Source organism: Lissotriton helveticus, chromosome 2_1 (genome assembly GCF_964261635.1).
Source record: "Lissotriton helveticus chromosome 2_1, aLisHel1.1, whole genome shotgun sequence".
Classification (NCBI taxonomy): Eukaryota; Metazoa; Chordata; class Amphibia; order Caudata; family Salamandridae; genus Lissotriton; species Lissotriton helveticus.
This window is the reverse complement of record NC_136059.1, coordinates 1,062,518,258-1,062,544,617: the sequence shown is the minus strand read 5'-3', so window position 1 is coordinate 1,062,544,617 and position 26,360 is coordinate 1,062,518,258. Positions and strand designations below refer to the sequence as shown.

At 44.4% G+C, this 26,360-nt stretch overlaps 1 protein-coding gene across 1 annotated transcript in view; it reads right to left on the bottom strand.

Moving 5' to 3' along the window:
- PRUNE2 (prune homolog 2 with BCH domain) overlaps positions 1-26,360 on the bottom strand; it is a 1,307,647-nt gene that overhangs the window by 378,146 nt on the left and 903,141 nt on the right. The window contains exon 9 of the mRNA XM_078677810.1: positions 25,332-26,124. Within this exon, the coding sequence (XP_078533936.1) occupies positions 25,332-26,124 (793 nt within the window). The remainder of the gene's footprint in view (positions 1-25,331; positions 26,125-26,360) is intronic.

Here is a 26,360-nt window from a genome sequence, read left to right as displayed (position 1 = left end):
CTCTGCACTCACTACTCTGCACTCACTACTCTGCACTCACTACTCTGCACTCACTACTCTGCACTCTGCACTCACTACTCTGCACTCTGCACTCACTACTCTGCACTCTGCACTCACTACTCTGCACTCACTACTCTGCACTCACTACTCTGCACTCTGCACTCACTACTCTGCACTCTGCACTCACTACTCTGCACTCTGCATGCACTACTCACTACTCTGCACTCACTACTCTGCACTCACTACTCACTACTCTGCACTCACTACTCACTACTCACTACTCTGCACTCACTACTCTGCACTCACTACTCACTACTCTGCACTCACTACTCACTACTCTGCACTCACTACTCACTACTCTGCACTCACTACTCTGCACTCTGCACTCACTACTCTGCACTCACTACTCTGCACTCACTACTCTGCACTCACTACTCACTACTCTGCACTCACTAGTCTGCACTCACTACTCACTAATCTGCACTCACTACTCACTACTCTGCACTCACTACTCACTACTCTGCACTCTGCACTCACTACTCACTACTCTGCACTCACTACTCACTACTCTGCACTCACTACTCTGCACTCACTACTCACTACTCTGCACTCACTACTCACTACTCTGCACTCACTACTCTGCATTCTGCACTCACTACTCTGCACTCACTACTCTGCACTCTGCACTCACTACTCTGCACTCACTACTCTGCACTCACTACTCACTATTCTGCACTCACTACTCACTACTCTGCACTCACTACTCTGCACTCTGCACTCACTACTCACTACTCTGCACTCACTACTCACTACTCTGCACTCACTACTCACTACTCACTACTCTGCACTCACTACTCTGCACTCACTACTCACTACTCTGCACTTACTACTCACTACTCTGCACTCACTACTCTGCACTCTGCACTCACTACTCACTACTCTGCACTCACTACTCACTACTCTGCACTCACTACTCACTAATCACTACTCTGCACTCACTACTCTGCACTCACTACTCACTACTCTGCACTCACTACTCACTACTCTGCACTCACTACTCTGCACTCTGCACTCACTACTCTGCACTCACTACTCTGCACTCACTACTCTGCACTCACTACTCACTACTCTGCACTCACTACTCTGCACTCACTACTCACTAATCTGCACTCACTACTCACTACTCTGCACTCACTACTCACTACTCTGCACTCTGCACTCACTACTCTGCACTCACTACTCACTACTCTGCACTCACTACTCTGCACTCACTACTCACTACTCTGCACTCACTACTCACTACTCTGCACTCACTACTCTGCATTCTGCACTCACTACTTTGCACTCACTACTCTGCACTCTGCACTCACTACTCTGCACTCACTACTCTGCACTCACTACTCACTACTCTGCACTCACTACTCTGCACTCACTACTCACTACTCTGCACTCACTACTCACTACTCTGCACTCACTACTCTGCATTCTGCACTCACTACTCTGCACTCACTACTCTGCACTCTGCACTCACTACTCTGCACTCATTACTCTGCACTCACTACTCTGCACTCACTACTCACTACTCTGCCTCACTACTCACTACTCTGCACTCACTACTCTGCACTCACTACTCTGCACTCACTACTCACTACTCACTACTCTGCACTCTGCACTCACTACTCTGCACTCACTACTCACTACTCTGCACTCACTACTCACTACTCTGCACTCACTACTCACTACTCACTACTCTGCACTCACTACTCTGCACTCACTACTCTGCACTCACTACTCACTACTCAGCACTCACTACTCACTACTCTGCACTCACTACTCTGCGCACTCACTACTCTGTGCACTCACTACTCTGCGCACTCACTCCTCTGCACACTCACTCTGCACACTCTCTGCACACTCTCTCTGCCCACTCACTCTGCACTCACACTTTGCACTCACACTCTGCACTCACACTCTGCACTCACTACTCTGCACTCACTACTCTGCACTCACTACTCTGCACTCACTACTCTGCACTCACTACTCTGCACTCACTACTCTGCACTCTGCACACTCACTCTGCACTGTGCACACCACTGATATCATGGAATCTTCCACCACACTTTCTAAAACTCTATAGTCCGAAGCATAATAGGCACAGAACCAAAAGAAGGGTAGACATTGCTTAAAATAATCTTATTGTATTTATGAGAAGCAAAAGCGAGACTGTGAAATGTGCTGAATATCAGTTTGTTACGAATCAACAGAGTGGAGTTAGAGAACCAAGAAATAGTGATTTAGAATCCGGGTTAGAAGGAGTAGTAATCACAAGCTGAGGATCAACGGGCGCGAAACAGCGTGGTGGGCGCGCAGGAGACGCAGCGTGAGCGTGCACATCAGCTGAAGATCGCCGGAGAAGACACCGAGCCTGCCTGCTGCGTGACTGACCCGCTGCAGAGGGAAAGAGCCCGGTGAGTGGGGGTAGAGGGGGGGGGGCGGCAGAGAGGGAGTGGGCAGAGAGGGAGGGTGTGTGTGTGTGTGTGCGTGCGTGTGTCTGTCTGTGTGTGTCTGGTGTGTGCCTGCCTGCCTGCCTTTGTGTGTGCGCGTCCACAGACCCTGGTCGGCTCGTGCACCGCTCTGTACTCCCTTGCGAGCTTACTCGGCGACAATAGTTCTCGTTGCCGAGACCTAAAAAAAGATCACAAAAGGAAGGAGAGAAGCGGCACCAGGACCAAACGGCATCCCTCCTGCGCTGTTTAAAGTCAAGTCGGGGGACTGGGCTGGCTTCCTGCAACCTCTTTTTTTTAGAAGTCAGGCTCCTGAACAGATTACCGGAATCATGGAAGGGTTCAACAATTGTGGCTATCTATACAAAAGGAGACAAGGCCAAGGCAAGCAACTATCAGCTAGTAGCCTTGATAGATAGCAAAATACTTTGCAGGCTCAATTTCAGAGGAACTTACTGGGCAGAGGCAAACGCGATAATTCCGCTATATCAAACTGGCTTTGGTAAAATGGCGGGCACATCAACTAATATTCTCGCAATTTCACTATTGATAGTTGCAGCAAAAACATCAAACCTTCCCTTACACCTATGTTTTATCGATGTTAGTGCAGCATTCGATAATGTGGAGAGGAGTAGACTGTGGGGGAAGCTGGCGGGCTGGGGAATTTCGCAGTCCATCTTAAACATCCTTTGTCTTCTCCACACAGACACCTGGGTGCAGGTGAAACTAGGTGGCGGAACCCCCCTCTCCTCTAAAGTCCCCACAACCAAAGGCTTGAAACAGGGCTGTATGCTTACTCCCACCCTGTTCAATCGATTCATGGCCAACCTCCCCAAGGCACTCAATGCCTGCAATTCACATTCCTCGAAGCTAGGTGGAAAAACATTGACCATTCTTATGTATGCAGATGACGTAGTTCTGCTCTGCCATACTTATGTAGGTCTCCAACACCTACTAACCGAAAGGCAGAACTATGCCACAGAAAACAACTTATAAAATCAATCTCTGCAAGATCAGTCAATGACAATAAACAACAAAAGAAATGGGCAGAGGAATTGGTTTCTGAATGGCAATCAACTTGAATCATCGCAAGACTACAAATATCTAGGAGTCATAATTGATAAGGAAGGAACCTTCAAACGCCAAAAAGAGGAATTAAGAAGGAGAGGGCTGGCAATATCACTTTCAATAAAAAATCTTCCTAACACACTGATGGGGCCGACACTGAACCCGCTGCTGAAGGTAGTCCAGGCCAAACTACTCCCGACGATCACCTATGGTAGTGAAGCAATGCGGGGGAGGGACGCCAAGATACTGGATAGTACGCTGGTTAAAGCCTATAGGGTCATGTTCTGCCTCCCGCCTTACACCTCACTGCCTCAAATAAGGTTGGCGTTTGGCCTCCTACATCAATCACTAGCCAGGCACGGGTCTTATGTTATCTGTTGGCCCAAAATCAGAAATGCCACTTCAAATACGTTGAACCAACTGTTGTAGCATGAAATCCAGCACAGGGACACCTGCCAAGCAAGGAGATATCTTCAGACATCTCTGGAAAGTACCAAGCTTACGGATCTATGGAATACTCAACTTGGTAACTCTGCTTTCACGAAATTGGCATGGAAATGCGTAAAACAAATTGCGGTGGTAGAGGACAAGGCAACTTTTGCAGACAGATCCCATGCCTGGATGACTTTGAATTCTTACAAATTACTTGCACCGCAAAAGTACTTTAATTAGGGATACTCCAAAGAGACAAAATGAAATTTTTAAAGCACAGACTAGGCATTCTCCCGTTCAACCAGCATCTTCCACCATGGCTGAGGGCCACAACCCAAAGCATGTGTAGGATGTGCAACTCCAAGTAAGGAGACATCTTACACCTAATCTGCACCTGCATGGATCTACATCAAGAACGGATACTGCTATTAAAAGCTCCCCTTAAGTAGTTAGGTATCAGCACCAGGAGACAAGCGGTGCTGGCTTGCTTCAATCCAGGAAACACGCAGCTGAACTGCAGATTAGTAAAATTCTTAAAGCTGGCAGAACAAAAAGCACTTAATATTGATATAGGCATATAAGTAAGCCACATAAAGAAGAAGCCCTAGTGATGCAACTAACTAATTTATAATCCGGGACCTGCGCCCCCCAAAGGATAGAGCATCAGCACTTTTCTTGAACAAAAAAAAAATAAAGAAAACAATTTTTTGAGCACAAACTCACAACAAGAACAATACATTCTATAGGGCACGCTAACATGTCCATGGAGAGCACCAGCTAGGAACAACAAATGCACTGCACTTTATCTTGCGAACAAATGAACCTTGCCATCGCCTGCATAGCTAATTTCTCTGTACAGTAATTGTGGTCCCTGTTTTATGGTTTTTATAATTGTACAACATATTCCTTTTAAGCAAGCGTTGCAATGGTTTTAAATAACTATGCAAAATAAAAATGAACTTGAAACTTGACTTGCTTCCCACCTTGCACTGGAAGAACATTACTAAGGGTATAACAAGGTTGAGAACATGGCAGCAGTACAAGGGTTGGGTAACAACCAGTGTCAAGAGCCATATATGACTTCCTTTACACCCGCGATGAGATCTAAACTACAAGCATCTGTATCTCTGATGTTAGAGGGACCGCTACTGCCTTTTTTTAGTGGGCATGAATACAATTGACCAAGTGCATGCCACAACATAATTAAAGGCTGAACACAGAGATATAGGGACAAAAAGTCGAGCAGTGCATAACACCATTACAGGAGCCCCGGGTGGAGAGGAGAAAATGAAGATTACTCTAACACAGATGTGGATAGACTTACTAATGGCAGTGGAAATAAAAAGTAAATAGATGGATTAGCCATGGAAGTATTGTTGAGGAAATAGAGGGAGGTGATGGCTAAGATAGCAAAGGAAGATGGAGGAGATGTTAACTCGAGTGAAGGTGAGTTGCCTAGGTTTATAAGACAGATGGTGGGGAAAAGGATTTGAGTCAGGAACACTAAGAGGTAAATGTCTTGGAAAAGGTGGGAGGTCCTTTCTCTTTTATCACATGAAGGCGGGTCTCCTGTAGTAGTAAATGTGCACACGTTGTCAACAGGGTACCTGTGCCCTTACATGCCAATCACCATTTGGTGTAAGAATGGGAAGAGAGAGCAGCAGACCTTGACATTAGTAGACACAGGACAGAAGTTAACATTTAGCATTCAACAGCTTGTAGAAGAACCCCAAATACTCAGATCTTACAATTTGAGGCACTTACTGAAGAGATCAAAGCCACTGCAACTGTCCATAAACAAAGGGCCGATCTTTATTTGTTCAGTGGTGGCGTTCCCCACTCTCAGAAAAAGTTTAGGAATGGATGTGCCATTGAGATTCAAATACGATGGAGTGCTCACATATAGATTTATTCACAAACCTTATTATGGTAGAGCAGAGAAGCCCATAGTCACCGGACAGGCAACGTAGACACCAGTGAAGATATCAAGTCCAACACAACCAGTGGTACTGAAGCAATAACGCTTACAGAGGGCACAAAGAGATTGTAGAAACAGTCTGCTCTACTGTCAGCAGCTGTACCTGACATGGTGACTATAATTAAACAAATAGGAGAAAGGGCAGGAGAATAGCATGAAGTGATTAATCTGCACAATGCTTTCTTTTCAATATTCACTGCTTTGGAATCCCAGGAACAATTTTCATTTAGATGGGAAGCAATGCAGACCACATTTCAAGTGTTACTCCAAGGGTTTTTGCACTCTCTATCTGCCATGGTCTGGTGGCTAATTATCTGGAAATTGTTCAGACGCCAGTAACCAAGTTCCACTATATAAATGAAAGAATGATCATTTAAAGCAAAGATTATATTATCATGGAGTTGCCTTTGCTGATAAAGCTTTTCACAGATCAAGCATGGGCTGTAAACCAGACATAGATGCAAAGGACTCCACCAGTGGTGCAGTTCTTGGGTATGGTATGGAGTGGAACTCAATACAGGTGGTGCTCAGCAAGTAGCAGATTCCAGAACCCAGCATAGTGAAAGAAACTATGTTATTTATCGGGGCAATGGAGATTTAGAGAGCCTTCATATCCCATCTTGGAATCATTCTACATCCAATCCACCAGGTCACTCAGAAAAAGAATGACTTCAGATGGGGTCCAGAGCAACAAAGCACATTCCATGGGGCAAAGCAAGCAATCTTGCAGCATCAGGGTCTGCTACCAGTGAATCCCTGACAGACTTTTGTGCTAGATGTAGGAGTCAATGAGAGTCTGATGTGTTGGGGTCTGCATCAACATAACCTCAAGCATAGAGGATAGATGATACCTATTGGAATCTGATCTAAGCAGTTCACAGGAGGGCAGCAATGATATACCATGGTGGAAAAGAACACTGATGGCAGTGGAGATGACACCCCAGCATATAGACAGACAGGGACCAGGACAAGTAAATGTCTGGTTCACTGATGGTTCAGCAACTATAACCTTTGATGGCCAAAAATTAAAAGCACCGGCAAATAATTCTGCCACGGACATGGTATTTTAGAACATGGCACTGGGGACTCTGCTTAGTTGGCTGAGCTTATCAAAATATACAACTGTAGAAAGCCGGCTCTTTATGTAGCATATCAAAAAAAGATATATACCGTGCAAAGGGTCCAGGAATTCCCTTAGGAGTGGACAGACGCTTGCTCTAGCAAGCCCAAGGTGCTCGTCTAGGAGTATTGTGCTTGAGTAGCCTTAGGCTTATCAGAGAGGAGTGTTAGATATCTGCAAACACACACACAATAGTCAATAAAGGATGCACAAGACTCACTCTGTAAACAAAAAAAATAAGGAGATCCACACCAAATTATAATAATAAGAATAAGAATAATAAAGCCATTTGTTGAGCACGAACAGTTACCTCAGCAGAGGTGTCCCGGCGCTAGAGAAGCAATCAGCAGCGAGTAGCCAGGCAGTGTCATTTCCTGGTCCCAAGAGCAGTTTAAACTGAGCTGAAAAGCCACGTTTTAACAGCTTTCCTCAATAGTGGTTCAGACTTAATTAGACGTAGGCGGTAGCACATATGTCTATATATGTTCAGGCACCAGATTCAATATGATCAGGTAAGTAAATTTAGCAAGATAAATACTTTTGCAATTGAAAACTCAACATTCAGTGCGTTTTTCAGAGGGTGCAGTGTTATCCTATGGGAGGAAAACCAAATACAGCATGCCAGTCCTTTGCAGCGACTTGCAAGACTACCCTCCTGGATTTGAGGTGTGTATCGGGCAAAGTCCAAGGCAGCACCAGCAGGTCACCTCCAGCTGTATTAGGACGGCTGGGTGCAGTGATGCAAAACAGCGATGGGTTGCACAATGCAAGTCGTGGGGATCGGTCTTCGTAAGCAGGTGCTGCAAGGTCTGACTGGGAGGCCAGTGGGCTGAACCAACATGGGGGCTCAGGCCGCATGATACTCATGGATTTGGGGACAGCTTTGGTGCTCTTCTCCATGGGGCGGTGGGACGAATGCAGAGGTGTCCTTAGGCATCAGGTTTTTAGCACTTGGACCGGTCGTGGTGGATGGGGCCTGTATACAGGGGCTGCAGGCGGAGTCATGAAATCTGCAGTGGTGAAACCCAAGGTGGGCTTTGAGTCTTGAGGGTCTGGGAACCACAACGGCACCGTTTGCCCACTTCAGCTCAGACTAGGAGGCTCAGGTGCATTGGTGCCTTCCTGTGTCATATTTTTATGTTCTTGCGCCTCACAGCTCAGTCTTTGGTACCTGCAAGATGCAGGGAAACAGATCCGCTGCTCCACAGGAATTCCTGCGCCTTTGGAGAAGCAGTGGCAGTCCTCCCTTTTTTTGGAGGATGAGCTGCTTGCAGGGAGAGGCAACTTTGATGCAATTGTCGAAAATAGGCGAACAAGCCGGCAGGTCTGATGCCAAGTCCATTACTTCTTCTGCACATCTTGCATTCACGGCTCTTTTGCCCTACTTCATCTTTTGGTCAGCAGGTTATGATTTTATGGTGCCAGAGTCCCCCTAAATACTGAATTTATGGGGATTTGGGGAGTGTAGGGTAGTAGTCAATAGGCTATTTACCCTTGGGGTCTTTCCGCCCCCTATATGACCACTTCCTGGGGGAAGTGGGCTGAACTCTATTCCATAATTCTCAAGTTTTGCCATCACAAAGATGGCTAACTTTGAAATGTTGCTTCCACTTCAGGTAGCCCCTCACAGGGGTGGCACTAGCCAGGGGGTGGCCATCTGACTACCTAATTTTCCCATCTGTCCAGGTGCTAAATGGATCTGGACAAAGGGGGTCAGCTTCTTCTCCTATGAGAGAAACCAGATTTGCATACCAAAGGCGGTGGGCCCCCGAGCGCAAAGACCCTAACCCTTGAGGTTCAGAAACTCGTCTCTGGTGGCATGCTGGCGAAAACCAGTCAGTCAGCACACCATAGCTCGTAGGTTTTCAGAAGGCACATCTAAGGTGCCCTCTGTGTGCATATATTACTAAATCCGACACTGGCATCAGTGTGGGATTATTAATACAAGACGTTTGATACCAAACATCCCTGTTTTCATTGAAGCTATCATGTAGCTGGAGAACTTGTTTTCACCAGTGTCCAGCACAGGCTTTAAAAATGGCTTCCCATTAATGGAACTGACCAGTACAGGGGTATATCTGCTCATGCAGTTATGCCCTCACTTGTAGTGTAGTTAAGGCTCATGGAGTTGCATTTAAACAGATTTTTGCATGTAAATACAGACAGAAAAATATTTTTCCTTTGTCTGTATTTATAAATAGAAACAGAAAAATGTCGAAGAATATGTTTAACTTTGCTGCTGTCTGCAAGGAGAAGACAAGCCTGTCTGAGTGCGGGCAGAGAGAGGGCTTATCAGATTTCAGCTGAGCCCATAACAGAGGTCGATGTTAAAAAGCTATCAGGCCTCCTTTTGTTTAAGTGTTCTGGCTGGGAGCTATGAGGGGGCTGGAGGAGGGAGACATACCTAAAAGCAATTCAGGAAAAACAAACTGCTTATCACTTCACAGAGAGGCATGCTTTTGACTTTGTTCAGTCTCTGGATCCAAGAGATATGCATGCACTGTAGGAATGTTAGATGTGTAGGTCTGTTCCAGTATTTACACAAATAACAATTTAAATACCACTATTTTGCTTTATGTCTTCTATAGCACTACTCATCTCAATGCAAGGCGTCAGAGCGCTTTACATCAGATTTTATACATTGACAATAAATCATATGTGTGTAAATCAATATGTAGGATGTATCAAATAAGACAGTGAGGGTTACAAGGTCCTTCATAGCTCACTGTGCTATTTTAGAAGGATTGCAACGTATTAACTGCAAGTAACAAAAGGATCTCTTTGTGAAAAGCAGTAGTCAGTTTACCCATCTACATATATCTATCTAAACCTACAACAACCAAGCTCAAATTGCCTATTTAAATAAATGTGAAAAATACTAGCTGCAGCATCTTTTTTTGCCCGCTACAAAATAAAATGTGGATAAATACAGATAAAATGATCAAAAAAGAAATATGGATAACTACAGACAGAAATGTTAAGAAAATAGATACCAAAAACCGGGAGCCGTAAGTATAGTGCACCCTGCTTTTAGGTGGTAAGGTTTGCTGTAGGGGTGACTTGAGTTTACTGCATGCAGTGTCTGCAGCATGGCACACAGGCCATTTGCCATGTTTTCACTTTTGTCTGCACCAAGACATGCAGCGTGCTGTGGCAGTTTGCATAAGTTTGCTGAGGGGTCTCTTAGTGTGGCACCATAGGTGCTGCAGCACTTAGGGACCCTCTTTAGTACCTCAGGCCCTAGGTACCAGAGGTACCACTTTCTAGGGGCTTTCAAATGGTACTAAAGATATTGCCAAGTGGGGGAAACAATTGCACAATTTTGGGAAAGTGATTTGACACTGGGGACCTGGTTAACAGGAACCAGTGGCATAGCTAGACCTGAAGCCACCCGTGACGGCCCCTGAGTTTGCTGCCCCGGCGGCCATCTGAAGAGCGGGGGAGGGGGGTTCCTGGCGATTTCTGCAGTGGCCACTACCGCCCACGGATACAGCTGCAGGTAAGATGGGGGCGTATGCTGTCGCCCTGAAAACTCGGGCGGCCCAGGCGGACCACCCCCCTTCCTATGCCACTGGCAGGAGCCCAGTGCATTTTCATTTGAAATCAAATCAAATACCAGGCAAAAAGTGGGGGTGATCATGTCAGAAAAGGCGCTTTCCCACAACAATGTTATCCAATTCGTAGGCTGCTGCTTAGATCCCATGTATATGTGTATATACACACACAGTTGGGCATCCTACAAAGCACTGGTAGCTTGGTGGGCCGCTTGGAGGAGTGGACAATGACAAATTCATGGCCGCCCAATATGGGGAAGAAAGAAGATTTTGAACAAAATATGGGAAGCAGCATCTAAAGGAAAAATCTATCTGGGGCAAGAGGATGCACAGAGTAATGTCTCTGAATATGGTGCAGTACACTTAGTGACACAAATTGACTAATGTGCTGCGACAGCAGCAAAGGAGCCAGTAGTTCCAGTGTTGCAGAGGCTGGCAAACTGGAAATGCAGTGCAATTCTGGGCAAAAGAAACAGGAGCAACATGGACATTATATATTACTTTTCACTCAGTGGCATGAGGTCTTATGGAAGAAAGCAATGGATTATTGAAAAATGAAAGAAAGAAAATGTTGCTACAGGCTTTGCTACTGCTAAACAACTATCCACTGACACACACAAGACCGACTGATCAAATGACAGGAAGGGATCCGGATCAGAATGTATTTTCTCAATTGATACTAAAATGATTTGTGGTGGTTCGTACCCAGAGAAGTGGGTCTCCCACGGTTCAATGAAACTAACAGTATATCAGCAGGTGGAGATGGCCTATCAAAAGTTGAGAACGGTTAAAGTGGAATTTGATGTATAACCCCAGAGGGACTGAAAGCCAATATCAATTGAACTAAAAACCTTCAACTGCAGGGGTGGACGATAAAACTGCAGTACCAGGGTGACTTATATGTGGAGACAGACTGGAGCATGGTCTGGACCTATGCTAAATCTAACACAACAGGATGCAAAATTAGATAGTGGGACACAGGCAGGTGAGCTACACTTTAGCCAGAGTCAGCCCATTATTGCACTATGGACCCACACAACTACAATAGAGACTCCTGAACAGAAGGTGTATGTTGCGCTCCAGGGAAGTGGGAAAGACCATCAGCAGGGGGAATGGTAGCACAAGGACCAGGGGCAACTAGCCTACTGTTGCTTCATGGCAAATCTGATCCTGTAAATTTTCCTCTTTATAGACTTGTGCCTGCCAACTAGGAGCATCATGGCCTGGTAATACCTTCCTACAAATGCAACAAAAGTATAGATAGCGGCAGAATGCTCCTTATTGCAGGCTGTGCAGCTGTAGTGCTATGATTTACGAAGAAGGAATAACAGCTATTCGAATATCATGGCATAACATCACAAGACAAGGAGAAGAAGCTATCGCTTGGAAGAAAGGACATTTGTGGTCCAACACCAATATTACAGAGTTGTGTCAAATGACTCTCATGCATTCACAACCAATAGGAACAATTTGTTTTCAAACAATGGGAGGAACTGAGACTTTTGTAGGGCATGTGAATTATGACAATATCAAAGGTTTAATAATGACTGTCAACTGTACTATAAATGGGATAGTCATTCAGGAACAAAAAACAGATGACCCAGATGGAGGCATGTTTGTTGCTAGCTTTCATCTTGCTATTCAAAGTTGACTTCATCAATTAGTGGACACAGGATGGTTATTGCCCAGAGGAATATATTTTTTGTGTAGCAATCAAGCACATAGACGGTTACCCCCAAAGAAGAGAGGAACTTGTCTTTAGGGCAATGTCATTCCTAAAGTTAGACAGGTGAAAACCCTGCCCTAAGCATACATACATAATGTGGGGCGGTGGTTGTGTGGACAGGAGAAACATATATCTACAACTAATTATACCTCTTTCAGTGGCATATAGGGCTTCAGAAGCTACAGAGAAGTTCTCATTTGTTTTGGATGCAGCTTTAAATAGCACTACAGATGCTATAGAAAAAATGAATACAAGAACAAATACAAAATCGTATGGTATCCAAACAAAAATTGTTTAGAGTTAGATTATTATTAGCCAACAATGGCAATGTTTGTGCACTCGTAGGGAACGATTGCTGTGTGTATATTGAAGATTATCTTGAGGCAATCGAGGATGTCTTGGGAAAAATATGAGAAGGTTAATCACATCTTAGATTAGATTCTGAATTTGAAATTTTAGACTGGATAAAGCAATAGAGTTGGAAGATATTCATAGGATGGGTTATAATTGGTGGGAAATGTTTATCATTTCTGTAATGACTAAGGGGCCGATTAGGATGGCGGACGGACTTGCGTCCGTCCGCCATCCCAGAGGTGGAGGGACCGTCCGCATGTGCTGCGGCGGTCCCTCCGTGCAAATTAGGATGTGACCGCCACCCTGGCGGTCACATCCTGGATATTTAACATTGCGGCGGGTGCTGCTTCAAGCAGCACCCGCCGCAATGTTAAAAGTGCATGTTTTACATTTACATGCACAAAGCGGCAGGCACCCACCCATGTGCACCCCCCACCCGCCTACACCCTGGGGGCCCGCAACGGGCCCCCAAAAGCAAAAGTACACATGCTTTTCCACGGCGGAAAAACCGCCGCGGAAAAGCATGTTTACAAATGCTTCCTAATTTGGCTGGCGGTGTCTGATAGACACTGCCAGCCAAATGAGAGCTTTTCCGCCGTGGTTCTAATCCGACCGCGGCGGAAAAGCAGCGGACAGAAACCAAGACCCACCAGCCATCGTAATGCGGCGGTGGGTCTTTGGGGACTCCGCAGAGGATTTTCCGCCTCCTCCGGGCCGGAGGTGGCTTCCGCCGGCCCGGAGGAGGCGGAAAATCCTCCATCCTAATCGGCCCCTATGTGTATTAACATTCTGTTGAAAAGTGTTGCATCAGCGAAAATAGCTGAGGTAATGGCAAATTTATTTCCACATCCTTGATTGACAAGTGGACTGCATAGTAAATTAATTCAATTTACAGACAAACCAAGGTTCTGGAGGCGAAGTCAGAGCTGAGTAAATAAACTCTCTTGCTTAGTGGAATTGGGCAAGAAGGGGAGGATTGTGGGTAAGCAGGGGAAGAATGTGTATGTGACAAAAACATATTAACATATTGCTTAAACTTTACCCAATATAATAGGGCAGGCAATTGTGCATGATGGAAACTACGATGCGGCAAGGACATTTTGTTTACACTCTAAGTAACATATTAGCAGGGCAGGTGATTGTGTAAGAAGATGACTGTGGGTGGATGTGACAAAAACATGTTGTTGAACTTTAACCAAGGAGACAGAAAGTAGGCTATTTGACAAAGTGGTTGTTAGAATATAAAAGGCAGTTGTAGGAGGAGGTGAGAACAGCATGTTGTTCGAAGAGAGGAATCATCCTGGGTGGAGTCGTGCAGACGATGAGCTCTCCTGCCAGATACGGGATGATGGTCTTTTTTGCTGTCATTGTTGGTGTGTGTATGCCAATTGAAGCTGAATAAAACTTCTTTGTTGAACATTCATGGTGTTATGCATATATTTTCTTAATCAAGGGATGCGCCGAAATCAACATTTAATTAATTAAATTTAATTTAACAAACTACTAGAAATATGGAAAAGTATGCCCCACAGTGAACGTTTCCTGGGAATATACTGGAGCTAAACATCATTTTCAATATCATTTTAAAGATCTAATTCAATGGCTAAAGTACATTTTAATATATTTGGTGGAAGAGTAATTTTGGAAAAGAACACTTTGTGCTGCCTGAGAGTGAAATCGTTAAGAACTGCTTAGCCTCACAGCTCTGCCCCACAGACAGAATATACACCATGGCTTGCTGTTAATGACCCTCCGTCTGGAAGACAATGGCTTGGTCTCTGGGAGAAGACGGCAGGAGTGATGTTAACAGCATCCGCTTAGTGGGCATTTGTTATCTGGTTGAGGTACTGGAACAGTTGGCAACAAAAAGTGCAGCTTTCACAGCTCGTCCTTCGAAGTGGAAATCTCACATGGGGATGTCAGAAACTGCAACCATTGATTCCCAAAGACACCCTAGCCTAGACTTTCTGTCTCCTCCCCTCCAACCCCCCAGCAGAAGGGAATACAAGTTCTGGTCCTGACAGATGGCAGAACCTATAGATGTAAGATGGAGGTACTAGGCTCCTGCACCTAGAAGCAGTAGCACTCCGTCCACGGGGAGGGGGAGGGGCAAGGTGAAATGCCAAATGCGTTTCAGCACGCACAATGAAATGCGTTTTATTTATTTATTTATTTACATTACTCCGGTCAGCCGCTACTGCCTAGAAGAAGGCTAGGGCCATCTTGGTTTGGTGGATTCTGGGAAGGTCAGCAGTAAATTGAAAGAGCAACTGCTCTAACTACTGAACTACCTACCCTATCTACCTATTTTGGACACCCTACAATATTCTCTACATGGGTATAAAACCTTGCTATTCTTCAGGGTTAGGATCTATGCATGAAATCACAGGCCAGCTCTATCATCAATTCTTTTTTTATTGTGCTGCTCAATCACACCCTCCCCACACAGCAAAAACAATCTGAATTTCTACCCTCCATACCCTTGCATACTGAACTGTACGTAAAGCATCTGAAATACAGCTGAAAACTAGTTGCTACTCTCAAGAAAGAGATCCCACCTCACAGAGCCTTCATTGGTGGCCTGTCCTTTCCAGTAGTAGGTGCAAAATGCTATCGTCCACCTACAAATACCTGGGCGATCTTGCACTCTCTTAGCACTTCAGCAAGATTATGTGCCGTAATCCTTTGCAAACTTGTCACTCCTCCCACCTACTCCTGCTTTTCTCCACCTCTAGAGTTGTCTGAAAAGGAGACTGAAGGTTTTCAGTGATAAGCCCTTTGGAATCAATCACTGTTACACTATTGCTCTACACGCGCTTGATTGTCAGTAAAGTGAAAACCTTGCTTTTTGTCCAACAGTAATATTTCCTTTCCAGGTACCTGTCATGGTTGTGCATAGAGGTCATTTGGCTCAGAGTGTGTGTGTTAGAAATTCCATGCATTACGAAAATAAAAAGAAATGAATAAACATAAATCATCAACATTTCTTTACATAAGCATGGCTGTAGGCATGTCCATTGAGGTGGTGTGTAAAGGCTTTGCCAACCACCTAATTTGGGTATTGTCTAGCCCGGATCACTCCTCAGAGCTGCTCAGGGTTATTAATTTTTAGGTCGAGTCTAGTGCAGCGCGCACGCGCTGCCCTACGGGAAGGCCTCTTGAAATCACTCCAGACTTCCCCGAAATGTTTCTGTGTGGTTTTTCAACTTCCACACATTCTATTGGTCTTTGCGTGTGGCTTTAAAAAATGAAAGCATGCAATTGGCCAAAGGTGGGTGCATGTCCCACCTTTTCTCTAAATGTTCACTCCCAAGGCCTCCAGCTGCCGGGAGAGAGCAGTTGCACGCGGGCTCCCAGCTGCATTCCTTCCTTGTTGTGGATCATGTTACAAATTAAACATAGCACGGTCGCTTTCATTTTCACGGCCGAGCGTGCTTGTCTTCCACACTTGTCTGTGGTTCTTTTTCATGTTCACTCCTTTATTTGTTTCTCGCACTTTTTAATTTGTCACGCTATCTCCCATTGTTTTATATGATTGCAAGCATGTTATTTAATTAAAAGTCATTGTCTAAAAAAGGAGTGCACGTCTGCAAGGCGGGCATAGTCATGTCAGCTTAGCAGACCTCCACACTTCCGGAGCATTACCGGTGTGTCTAGCATGGACACTATGCTTCCAATTCTGGAGCATTACCGATGTGTATACCATGGCACACTAAGCTTCCACTACCGGAGTATTACCGGTACGTATACCATGGCACACTAGGCTTTTACTTCCAGAGCATTACCCAAGTGTATACCACGGCTACGATGCTTCCACTTCCAGAGCATTACCGGTGTGTATACCATGGTACATTATGCATCCACTTCCGGAGCATTACCAGTGTGTATAGCATGGACACTATACTTCCACTTCTGGAGCATTACCAATGTGTATACCATGGCACACTAGGCTTTCACTTCCGGAGCATTACCGGTGCGTATACCATGGCACACTTGTTGTGTAGCATTTTAGAATCCAAGCATAATTTACCGATTCATGCCCTTATATAGGTATAATTCACATTGCCCTTATATAGGCATAGAAATCATGCCCATGTTTAGACATAACCCATCCAGTCCAAATACAGACTTCCACTTGTTCCAAAAAGCCACAATGATTTCTTGGAAAACTCGGCTTCAGCAGTCAGGGACATCCCCTTGCTTGAATATTGATTTGTCCTAGAAATCATGGAGTTTTCAAAGCACTACCATTCCCTTGGGGTTCTTTGGTGACGTTATTATGTCCAACTTTACGTCAAACCAGGCACCTTCAAGGTATAAATATGCCTACACTTGCCCTAGCAAACACACTGTGGTCGGAGCAGCTAGACTATCTACTTGCCCGACGCAGCTCGCTACAGCAAGTCCCAAAGGAAGCCGACCCTCCAGCTGACACACCGACAGAGAGGCTGCCTTTCTCTCGCTGGGAATCCAGCTCCAGTGTTTCCAAGCTCCCCTCGCGGGGTGTTGGGAAATCGAGTCCCGAGACAGAGATACCAGACCTCCTTCATTCGAAAACCAAGGTACGGAGCTGATTAGACCCTAAGAGAAATCTTGGATAGGTTCTTGGCAAAGAAACTAAACCTATGCTACACCACACTTACTTCTTCCCTAGTTCTAGATCTAGGTTAGGTACATTGGGGTAGGCGTATTTTAGAAGCACCAGTTGAGTACTTTTAGCCTTTGTTATTTATGTATGTATTTTATGGCTTAGAAACCATACCATGCTTTTACAGTATTATTTTATAATACTCTTCTAGCTGTACGCATTATACTTTACAGCCAGTATTACGATTGTAGCAGTTCATTTCTTTTGCATGAGAAAGAAGACTGTTCAATAAATCCTTTTATTGAAAACGCCCGTCTCTCTATTTCTCTGCACCTCTGATGAAACGAAGCATGCACGATTGACTGAGTAAAATATCTATCTATTGTTTCCACGACTCTGAAGATAAGTTTTATCTTGGGGAAACAGAGTTGTCATGTTTATGCAGTTGTCAGAAACTAATCCCTTCTTGTGTATTCAAGAAAGTTTCTAGTGACCTCTGAGCTAGCTGGCACTCACAATTAAGTCTAATATATTCGATAGAGACCTAGTCGACCTCAGTCCTACGTCACATCTATAGGATATATTATTCCAATGCGCAGAGCCTATTGGGAATATAGGAACTACACTATACACTAGGCTTTCACTGCCAAAGCATTACCCATGTGTATACCATGGACACAACGCTTCCACTTCTGGAGCATTACCAGTGTGTATACCATGGCACACTACGCTTGCACTTCCGAAGCATTACCAGTGTGTATACCATGGACACTAGGCTTCCACTTCCGGAGTGTTACCAGTGTGTATACTATGGCACACTAGGCTTTTACTTCTGGAGCATTACCCGTGTGTATACCATGGCACACTATGCTTCTACTTCTGGAGCATTACCCTGTGTATACCATGGCACACTAGGCTTCCAATTCCAGAGGATTACTGGTTTGTATATCATGGCACCCTATGCTTCTACTTTTGGAACTTTACCGGTGTGAATACAATGACCATTATGCTTCCACTTCCGGAACATTACCGGTGTGTTTACCATGGCACACTACATTTCCATTTTTTTAGCATTACCGTTGGGTTTATCATGGCACATTAAGTTTCCACTTGCGGAGCATTACCAGTGTGTTTATCATGGCACACTATGCTTCTGAAGCATTACCGGTCTGCATACCATAGAACACTACGCTTCCACTTCTGATTATTGGAAATGCTCTACTAACAGAGCCAGTGTGTTTCCCATGGCACACTACGCTTCCAGTTCTGGAGCATTACAGGTGTGTATAACATGGCATACTACCCTTCCACTTCCGGAGCATTACCGGTCCGTATACCATGGACACTATGCTTCCAATTCGGGAGTATTACCAGTGTATACAATGGTACACTAGACTTTTAATTCCAGAGTATTACCGGTGTGTATACCATGGCACACTATACTTCCACTTCTGGAGCATTACCGGTGTGTATACCATGGCACAATATGCTTAAACTTTTGGAGCATTACTGGTGTGTTTACCATTGCACACTATGCTTCCACTTCAGGAGATTACCGGTTTATACCATGGCACACTAGGCTTTTACTTCTTGAGTATTACCGATGTGTTTGCCATGGCACACTACACTTCCAGTTCAGGAGTATTACCGGTGTGTATACCATAGACACTATGCTTCCAATTCTGGAGCATTACCGGTGTATACCATGGTACAACAGGCTTTTACTTCCTGAGTATTGCGGGTGTGTATACCATGGCACACTAAGCTTCCACTTTCAGGGCATTACCAGTGTGTATACCATGGACACTACGCTTCCACTTCCGGAGCATTACCGGTGTGTATACCATGGCTCACTATGCATTTACTACCGGAGCATTACCGGCGTATACCTTGGCACACTACGCTTCCACTTCCGGGTCATTACCGGTGTATACCATGGCACACTAGGCTTTTTCTTCTGGAGCATTACCGTTGTGTTTACCATGGCACACTATGCTTCCAAAGCATTATTGGTGTGCATACCATAGCACACTATGCTTCCACTTCCGATTACTGAAAATGCTCCACTTCTGGAGCATTACCAGTGTGTTTACCATGGCGCACGATGCTTCCAATTCCGGAGTATTACCGGTGTATACCATGGTACACTAGGCTTTAACTTCTGGAGAATTACTGGTGTGTATACCATGGCACACTATGCTTCCACTTCTGGAGCATTACAGGTGTGTATACCATGGCACACTATGCTTCCACTTCTGGAGCATTACCGGTGTGTATACCATAGCACACTAGGCATTTACTTCTGGAGCATTCATTACCCATGTGTATACCTTGGCACATCTTACACTTTAACCGTCAAAGTGCAAGATGCTGCTTAACGCTGCTGGAGGTGGCGGAGTCGGACAGTTTGCCCACATACATATTCCACTCTAGTCTATTTGTTGTCGCTAGTATTGCAGTCTGCTATGAACTGCTTTTCTCTGTGGCCAGTATTGAAAAGACTAATTGCATAGCACCAGCTAAATGATTGAATATGCATGTGATTGCACTTCTGCAGTACAGCCTGATTAAAAAAATACAGACCGATGTGAATACGTTCCTACTGTGTGAGAGGGTAATAATTGGGGACACGAGAATTATGTGGCAGGGGAGGGCAAAATATGCAGCAGGGTTGAGTAAATTGTGTGGCAAGAAAAGGAAAATTACGAGGCACAATGCCGAACATTTTCTGACCGTATTAATTCATTATTTTGCCATTTTGTAAACATGCTAACACTGTCCCAGTGTAACACCCAAATGTAGCAATGAGCAGAAGATAGGTGATCAGTCATGCTTTGTAAAGGGCTTTCAGCAGCGCTGTAAAGAAATGCATGGGTTCTCGGCTTTCCACTTCCAAGCAGTGCCACATACTCCAGTCTGTGTTAACTAGGATAGGCACATGTGATGTGACTTTACATTAAACAAATCTGTGGCTGGGCCATGGGGTGAACAACAAGAAGGAAAGATTGCGGGCTTTCTTCCCTGGTCTGTTTCCTGTTGTAAATAGATTCCATTTTGTGTGTGACATCTGCTTTTGGTGAATACTATTCCTGTGTATCAGTACCTTCTCTGGGTTCTTAGGTCTTCACGATCTGGCTACGGAGCAGCCTTATGTGTGGCCCTGAGGGACATTTTAAGTCATGACTATGGCCACTGCAAAATATTCTAAAGGAAAACATCACAAAGTAATTGAAACTTATCTGTTAAGAAGCTTAAGTAACTGTAGCACAATAAAAATAACTGAGCTCTACAATTAAAATGCATTGAATGGAATCATGTTATGTGTTCTGGAGGGGAAACGACCTTAACAACGCGGTCAAAACACAGAAGTACATTTAGATTGCTGCTTTTACAACGCAAGTCGTTACCACGACTAGTGTGCGTTACTATTCCAACACCTTCCCTACTGTACGTAGGCTGGAGTTGAAATAGTAAATCATACTATTCCTAAGTCCAGCGCCCTACAGTGCAAGTCGTTGTAACGACTTGCGTTGTAAAAACAGCTATGTAATGTACAGCAATCTACATGATCGCATTGTTACATTATACATCCGTTCTGGAGTATTAATGCTCTTCCCAAATTAGCTATGAGATTTAATTGAAAAAACGTAATTTATGAATTTCATTTTTTTGTTATATAATGTTATAGCCTGCTTGCAGAGTGAACACATTCATATGAGTTACCATGCTACAAAATCACTACGGATAACAGAAATATTTGCAGTGCACAACACAAATGCTCAAATAATAATACAACATTTGGGGGGAAAGATGGGTCCCTGAGATGTACAGTAACCTATAGGGTGCCCTACTGCCTTGTAATGTTTATTCCTTGCGTGTCCAGCCTGACAAATCACAATAATTTTTATTTTCTCAGTAGATTTCATTTAATTAAATAAAGAAATATGTGAGGTACTCAGCATTGTCATCTCAAAGTCTGTTATGATATATACACACATATATCCCACCAACACACATCATATCACTACTCATCACTAAATTCCACACCATGCCAGTTCCCATACGTCACTACACTAAGCACAACTTGCACACAAACTTTATAGTACTAAACACAGCAGCTACATTGCTTTACAACATACCATAAAAACATTGCCAATATCTCTGGCTTTACACCTTTAAGGTCCCAAAGGCGAGACCTATTGGCTAAGCCAATGTTTGTTTCAGCTAGAAGTCAACTGGCCAATCTCAGCTGTATCAAGTACTCAGCAACATCTCAAAGATGCTCCTATTAAGGGGAATGAGCTAATTGCTTGGGTGGGGCAATAATTATGGGCCCTGCAATTAAATGGAAGTTTCATGGTTTAGCTTATTTAAAATCTTCTTTAGATTTTCAAATAAGTCGGACCAGTGCTTGTTTTATTTTTTGTTATTAAATTACATTGTTTATTCAGTTCTGTCTGGCCCTCTGGAGGGATTTGTTTGATATGCTTTGCTACCTCACAGTAAGCAAGAGTACTTGCAGGTAGCAATTGTTTCTGCTCTGTTCTGTTCTGTTTTGTGTTGGTCCGCCTCAGCCAAACTCGGAGCGACTTATTTTACAGCATCGTTAACTCTTTCATCAGCCTTCCGTCTGAGTTAAGGCTTTGTTAAATCTAAACCTCTGTTATAAATTAAGTGTAAAATTAATTTAATAATAGTTTATACAAGTGTTAAAGCCGGTATACTGCCACATCTTGTTTATTACGTTAAGATGACTTCCATTCAAATAGTAAGCACGCTGCCACAACAAAAGTGTCGTATGCCCACCCAATGGGTAGTCTAAACCCTGTTGACATAAAATATTAAAACAATATAAACCCAATCTAATTCACAGTGCTAAATTAAGTCTATTAAAAGACGCTACCTCCTTTTACTGAAGTATTTACTAAGTGTTTAACATTTGTAATACAAATGTCATTATATTCAGGCAATGAGGATGTTATCTTTCCGCAAGGCTAATAATCTGTCCTTCAGAGTCATATATTGCATATTTTGAAAGCAATTATATTTTCAGAGCAACACTGTTCTTGACCCAGAGCATTGTGTCATTACCTAGATTTCATGCTTTGCTGCCATTTTTGTATATTCCTTCAGTTGTCTGTTGCTATCAGGGTTAATTGTTTGAAAATGGGATCCCTCCTTCCGGAAAAAAATGTGGTAGATCATGTGAATATTTTTGCCATATATAGCACCCTGTGGTAGGGTTCATGTAACCAGTTTATTTTGTATTTCTTCGTTTGATTTGTGACCAGCTTGATATTCATGAATAAATGCATGGAGAACAGATTGACTGCTGTCTACACAAGCATTGTAAACAGCCAATATGTCTCAACTTATGTGAGTGCCAATCTAACGCCTTTGCCGCTTGACTGATTAAAAAAAATTAACAACATTTCAAAATATTGGAGGAAAAGTATATCTCAAACTGTACATTGAATTCAATATTTTCAGTCTTATAAATGGCATGGTTTGTTTTTCAAATACTTTTTATTCAGGAAACTCTGAACACAATAAAAAAGAATAAGGAAGGTTTTACGAAATGATTGCCAAGGCCTAATTTGTTTTCCAGTGGACTCAAAACTGAAAAATGCTCCAGTACTCAGGTCATCTGCAGTAGCCCTGGGAACAGAATTATGGGCCTCCAGAAGAAGAGGCATCTCTTTTACAGTCAGGTGAATTACACCTTCTGCCAAAGAAATGTGACTGGGGGTGAGTGTCTGAAAAGTTTCAGCGTACCATCCATCATCTCTTAGTGTTTGCTTTGTTCGCCCTGAGTTGGCCGGGTATGCCCAGATTGGGTCCTTTGCTCACTTTGCCCTGGATTCAAGCTAGCCTGGCTGATGAGGGGAGTTACCCCGAAATCCTTCCCAGGATGCTTGTTTCCGGTCCAGGGAAGACATGGCTTAGCAGTTCGGGCTGGACTTTTCCCATGAGGCACAGGGTCAAGACTGATTTGCATATAGATGGCTCTGAACTGAGGTGGCAAAGTGAGCTAAAGAAATATGATGGATTCAACACAGATCTGTGACTGGGGTGAGTGCTCCGTCCATCATCTCTTTGTGTTTGCAGTGAAGTGACTGGAGCAGTCACGCTGCCCCTGCACCATACACTAAAATCTGCCTTTTAGTTTTAGCATTGCAAAAATATACCTGTTGCTGTACTCTTACAGACAAGCTGGGAGGAGTGTGGAGCAACACAGAGCACAAGGGCCGGTATTTGAGGGGTGAAGCATCACACAAGTGATAGATTAAAAAACACGGGCCTGACATGTTTTCCAAACTAAGAGGCATATTTACAAGGAATTGGCGTAGGGCAGCATCACAAAAGATTTTGCTCTGCTGCCCTGCACTAATTCAAGAGGACAGGAATACACTGTATTTACAAGATACAGTGCATTTCTGTCTTTCAGCCAGCACTAGCGCACATTTTGCAGCCGTGCGCAAATGCAGGCCCCGGTGCACCATGGTGCAAAGGTATCTGTGTTGTTGGTACAATTGTTTTGTGCTGAAAGGGGCACCTTCCGGCACAAAAACAATTACAATAGGAGTTTTCCACTTTCTATGTGTGCTGCAGAATGCAGCACATGTGGAAAGGAGTAGAGAACAAGGAGGAATGAAAACATTTCTCCTTGTTACGCCTGCTCAAGGTTTTGGCACTGCCCCAGGTTTGCCTCATGTTGTAAATCTGCTGCAGCATTACATTTTGTGGGTGTTGAGTGGGAACACCCACAGCAACACCCATCGAACGTCTCTTTCATGAGGAATGAAGCAAGGCAGCAACTTCAGCTGCCTTGCCTCACTCCTTATCTACAAGGCCATGTAAAGCCACACAGGGTGGCTTTACATGGCCTTGTAGATATGGTGAATCCCTTCGAGCCACCAGAATGCCACAAAAAGTGATGTTCCTTTGGGGCACAGGGCTTGTAAATTTGCCCCTGGGTGAATTTTGGTCAGCAAGTGTCTAGTTTTCCTCAGAGAAAGTTACCTATGGAAACTCCCAATGTAACAAGAAAACATTTTCTGGGATCACCCACACCAGCTGCTAACTTCGCCTTCCCCTACATTGATCAATCTACACTAAACTTGACTGTGTAATCCCGACCAAACACCTACAGCAACTACAACGCATCCAGAACGCCTCGACCCGCCTGATCCTCAATCTCCCCCGACGCAGCCACATCACCCCCACCTCAGAGACCTTCACTGGCTACCCATCGACAAGAGGATCACCTTCAAGCTCCTCACCCACGCTCACAAAGCACTGCACAACTTCGGACCAACCTACCTGAACAACAGACTCAACTTCTACACCCCCGCCCGCCAGCTCCACTCCGCCAGCCTCGCCCTCGCCGACGTCCCACGAATCCAGCGTACCACCTCCGGAGGCAGATCCTTCTCCTTCCTCGCTGCCAAGACCTGGAACACCCTCGCCACCCACCTACCACAGACCCAGGACCTGCTCACCTTCAGGAAGCTCCTCAAGACCTGGCTCTTCGAACAGTAGCAGCAGCCATCCCCTTCCCCCCTCAGCGCATTGGGACCTTCACGGGTAAGTAGTGCGCTATACAAGTTCTATGATTGATATAAGAGTGAGCGCGCTTTATTTTACGTTACAGAATTTAATGAAGATTTATCTAGGAAGGTGGAAAAGTTATTGCTGATACAAAACATCTTTTCTTATGGAGTTTTGTGTCTGCCTTAACTACAGAGGCAAAAATTCACTTTGATGATTGCATGTGTAAAACATGTACTTTCCTTAAAATATTTGAAAATTTGAATATTATGATTTTTGCCTCTAAACATATTCTTGAGAGAGAGGAAAATAAGACAATAAGTGAGAGGCGATGAGTATGTAAGTGTATGTGTCTGTAAACGAGAAAGAGAGAGAGAGAGAGAGAGAGAGAGAGATCTAGATGGGGAAGGGGAGCAAGTAGAGAGGAAAAGAAGGAGAACGGTGGCATTCACTCACCTATTTCTTTCACCATTTTCTGTATCAATATTTTCAGGGGAAAACGTAGTTTCTTCAATTTCTTGTTTGGATTTTGCGCCACCTGCAGGATATTGCTGAGACAGCAACTCTGATTCTCTCTCAATGTCCCCAAAAGGCAAGCAGGTAGTACTCGTTCTGTTGTCCTTTCTTGGCAACCTACTCATAGCAACGTGTCCACTCTGCTCACAATATTCCCCTTGAATTGTGGCTGTTACACGTCCACTCTGTGCCTCAGGGATACAGTGGTCATTCAAAATAATACCCATTTCTTTCTCAGAATGCCCTGCACCCAAGCAGTCTGTTTTTGTTTCAGAAACTTCATTGTGGTTTACAACCCTCGCCCAGCTCTGTTCGTGTTCTACATTTTCCTGACAGTCCCTCTCAACGCCCAGGTTTTGTCGTTTCACAGAAAAATGCTCCTCTTCTGCCTGATAAGAGTCCCAGTGGGGCCTGGAAGCGGATTGGATTTGACATTCATTTCTCATGGAGATTGGCTGAAATGCATCCGAGCAGCCCGCCGATAGGCCTTCCTGATGCTCTCTTTCTTTAGTTACCAACATATCAGTGCCTTCAGAGGAAAACGAGCTTGCTGTTGTCTCCAGGGAGCCCTCGCGCCAGCTCTTAGGACCTGAAGCACCCACAACAATCCAGTCATTTGAGTCATCAACAGAGCGTATCCTCGCGCGCCTAGTGTCTCTTTCTTCGCTTTCAGGGCTTTTTTCTCCATTCGTTCTGTTCATTTCCACTTCAGCAGGAAACCTCCTGCTAGTTTCTGTGGACAAATAAAGAAAGAGAATTTAAAACCAAGTCTTTAAGAAATCAAAATGCACAAAAGTCAGCATTTTGCAATAGATCTGCATTTGCAAGATTCCTCAAGGTCAAAGTGCTATCTCTTTGTCATATGCCTGGCAGAAGTCACGTCACCCCGGGGGTTCAGGGTCCAGGCTCCTACAACGCGACGCTCTGTTAATGTTTGCCAAATGCAAGATTAATATCACTTCCTCAAAG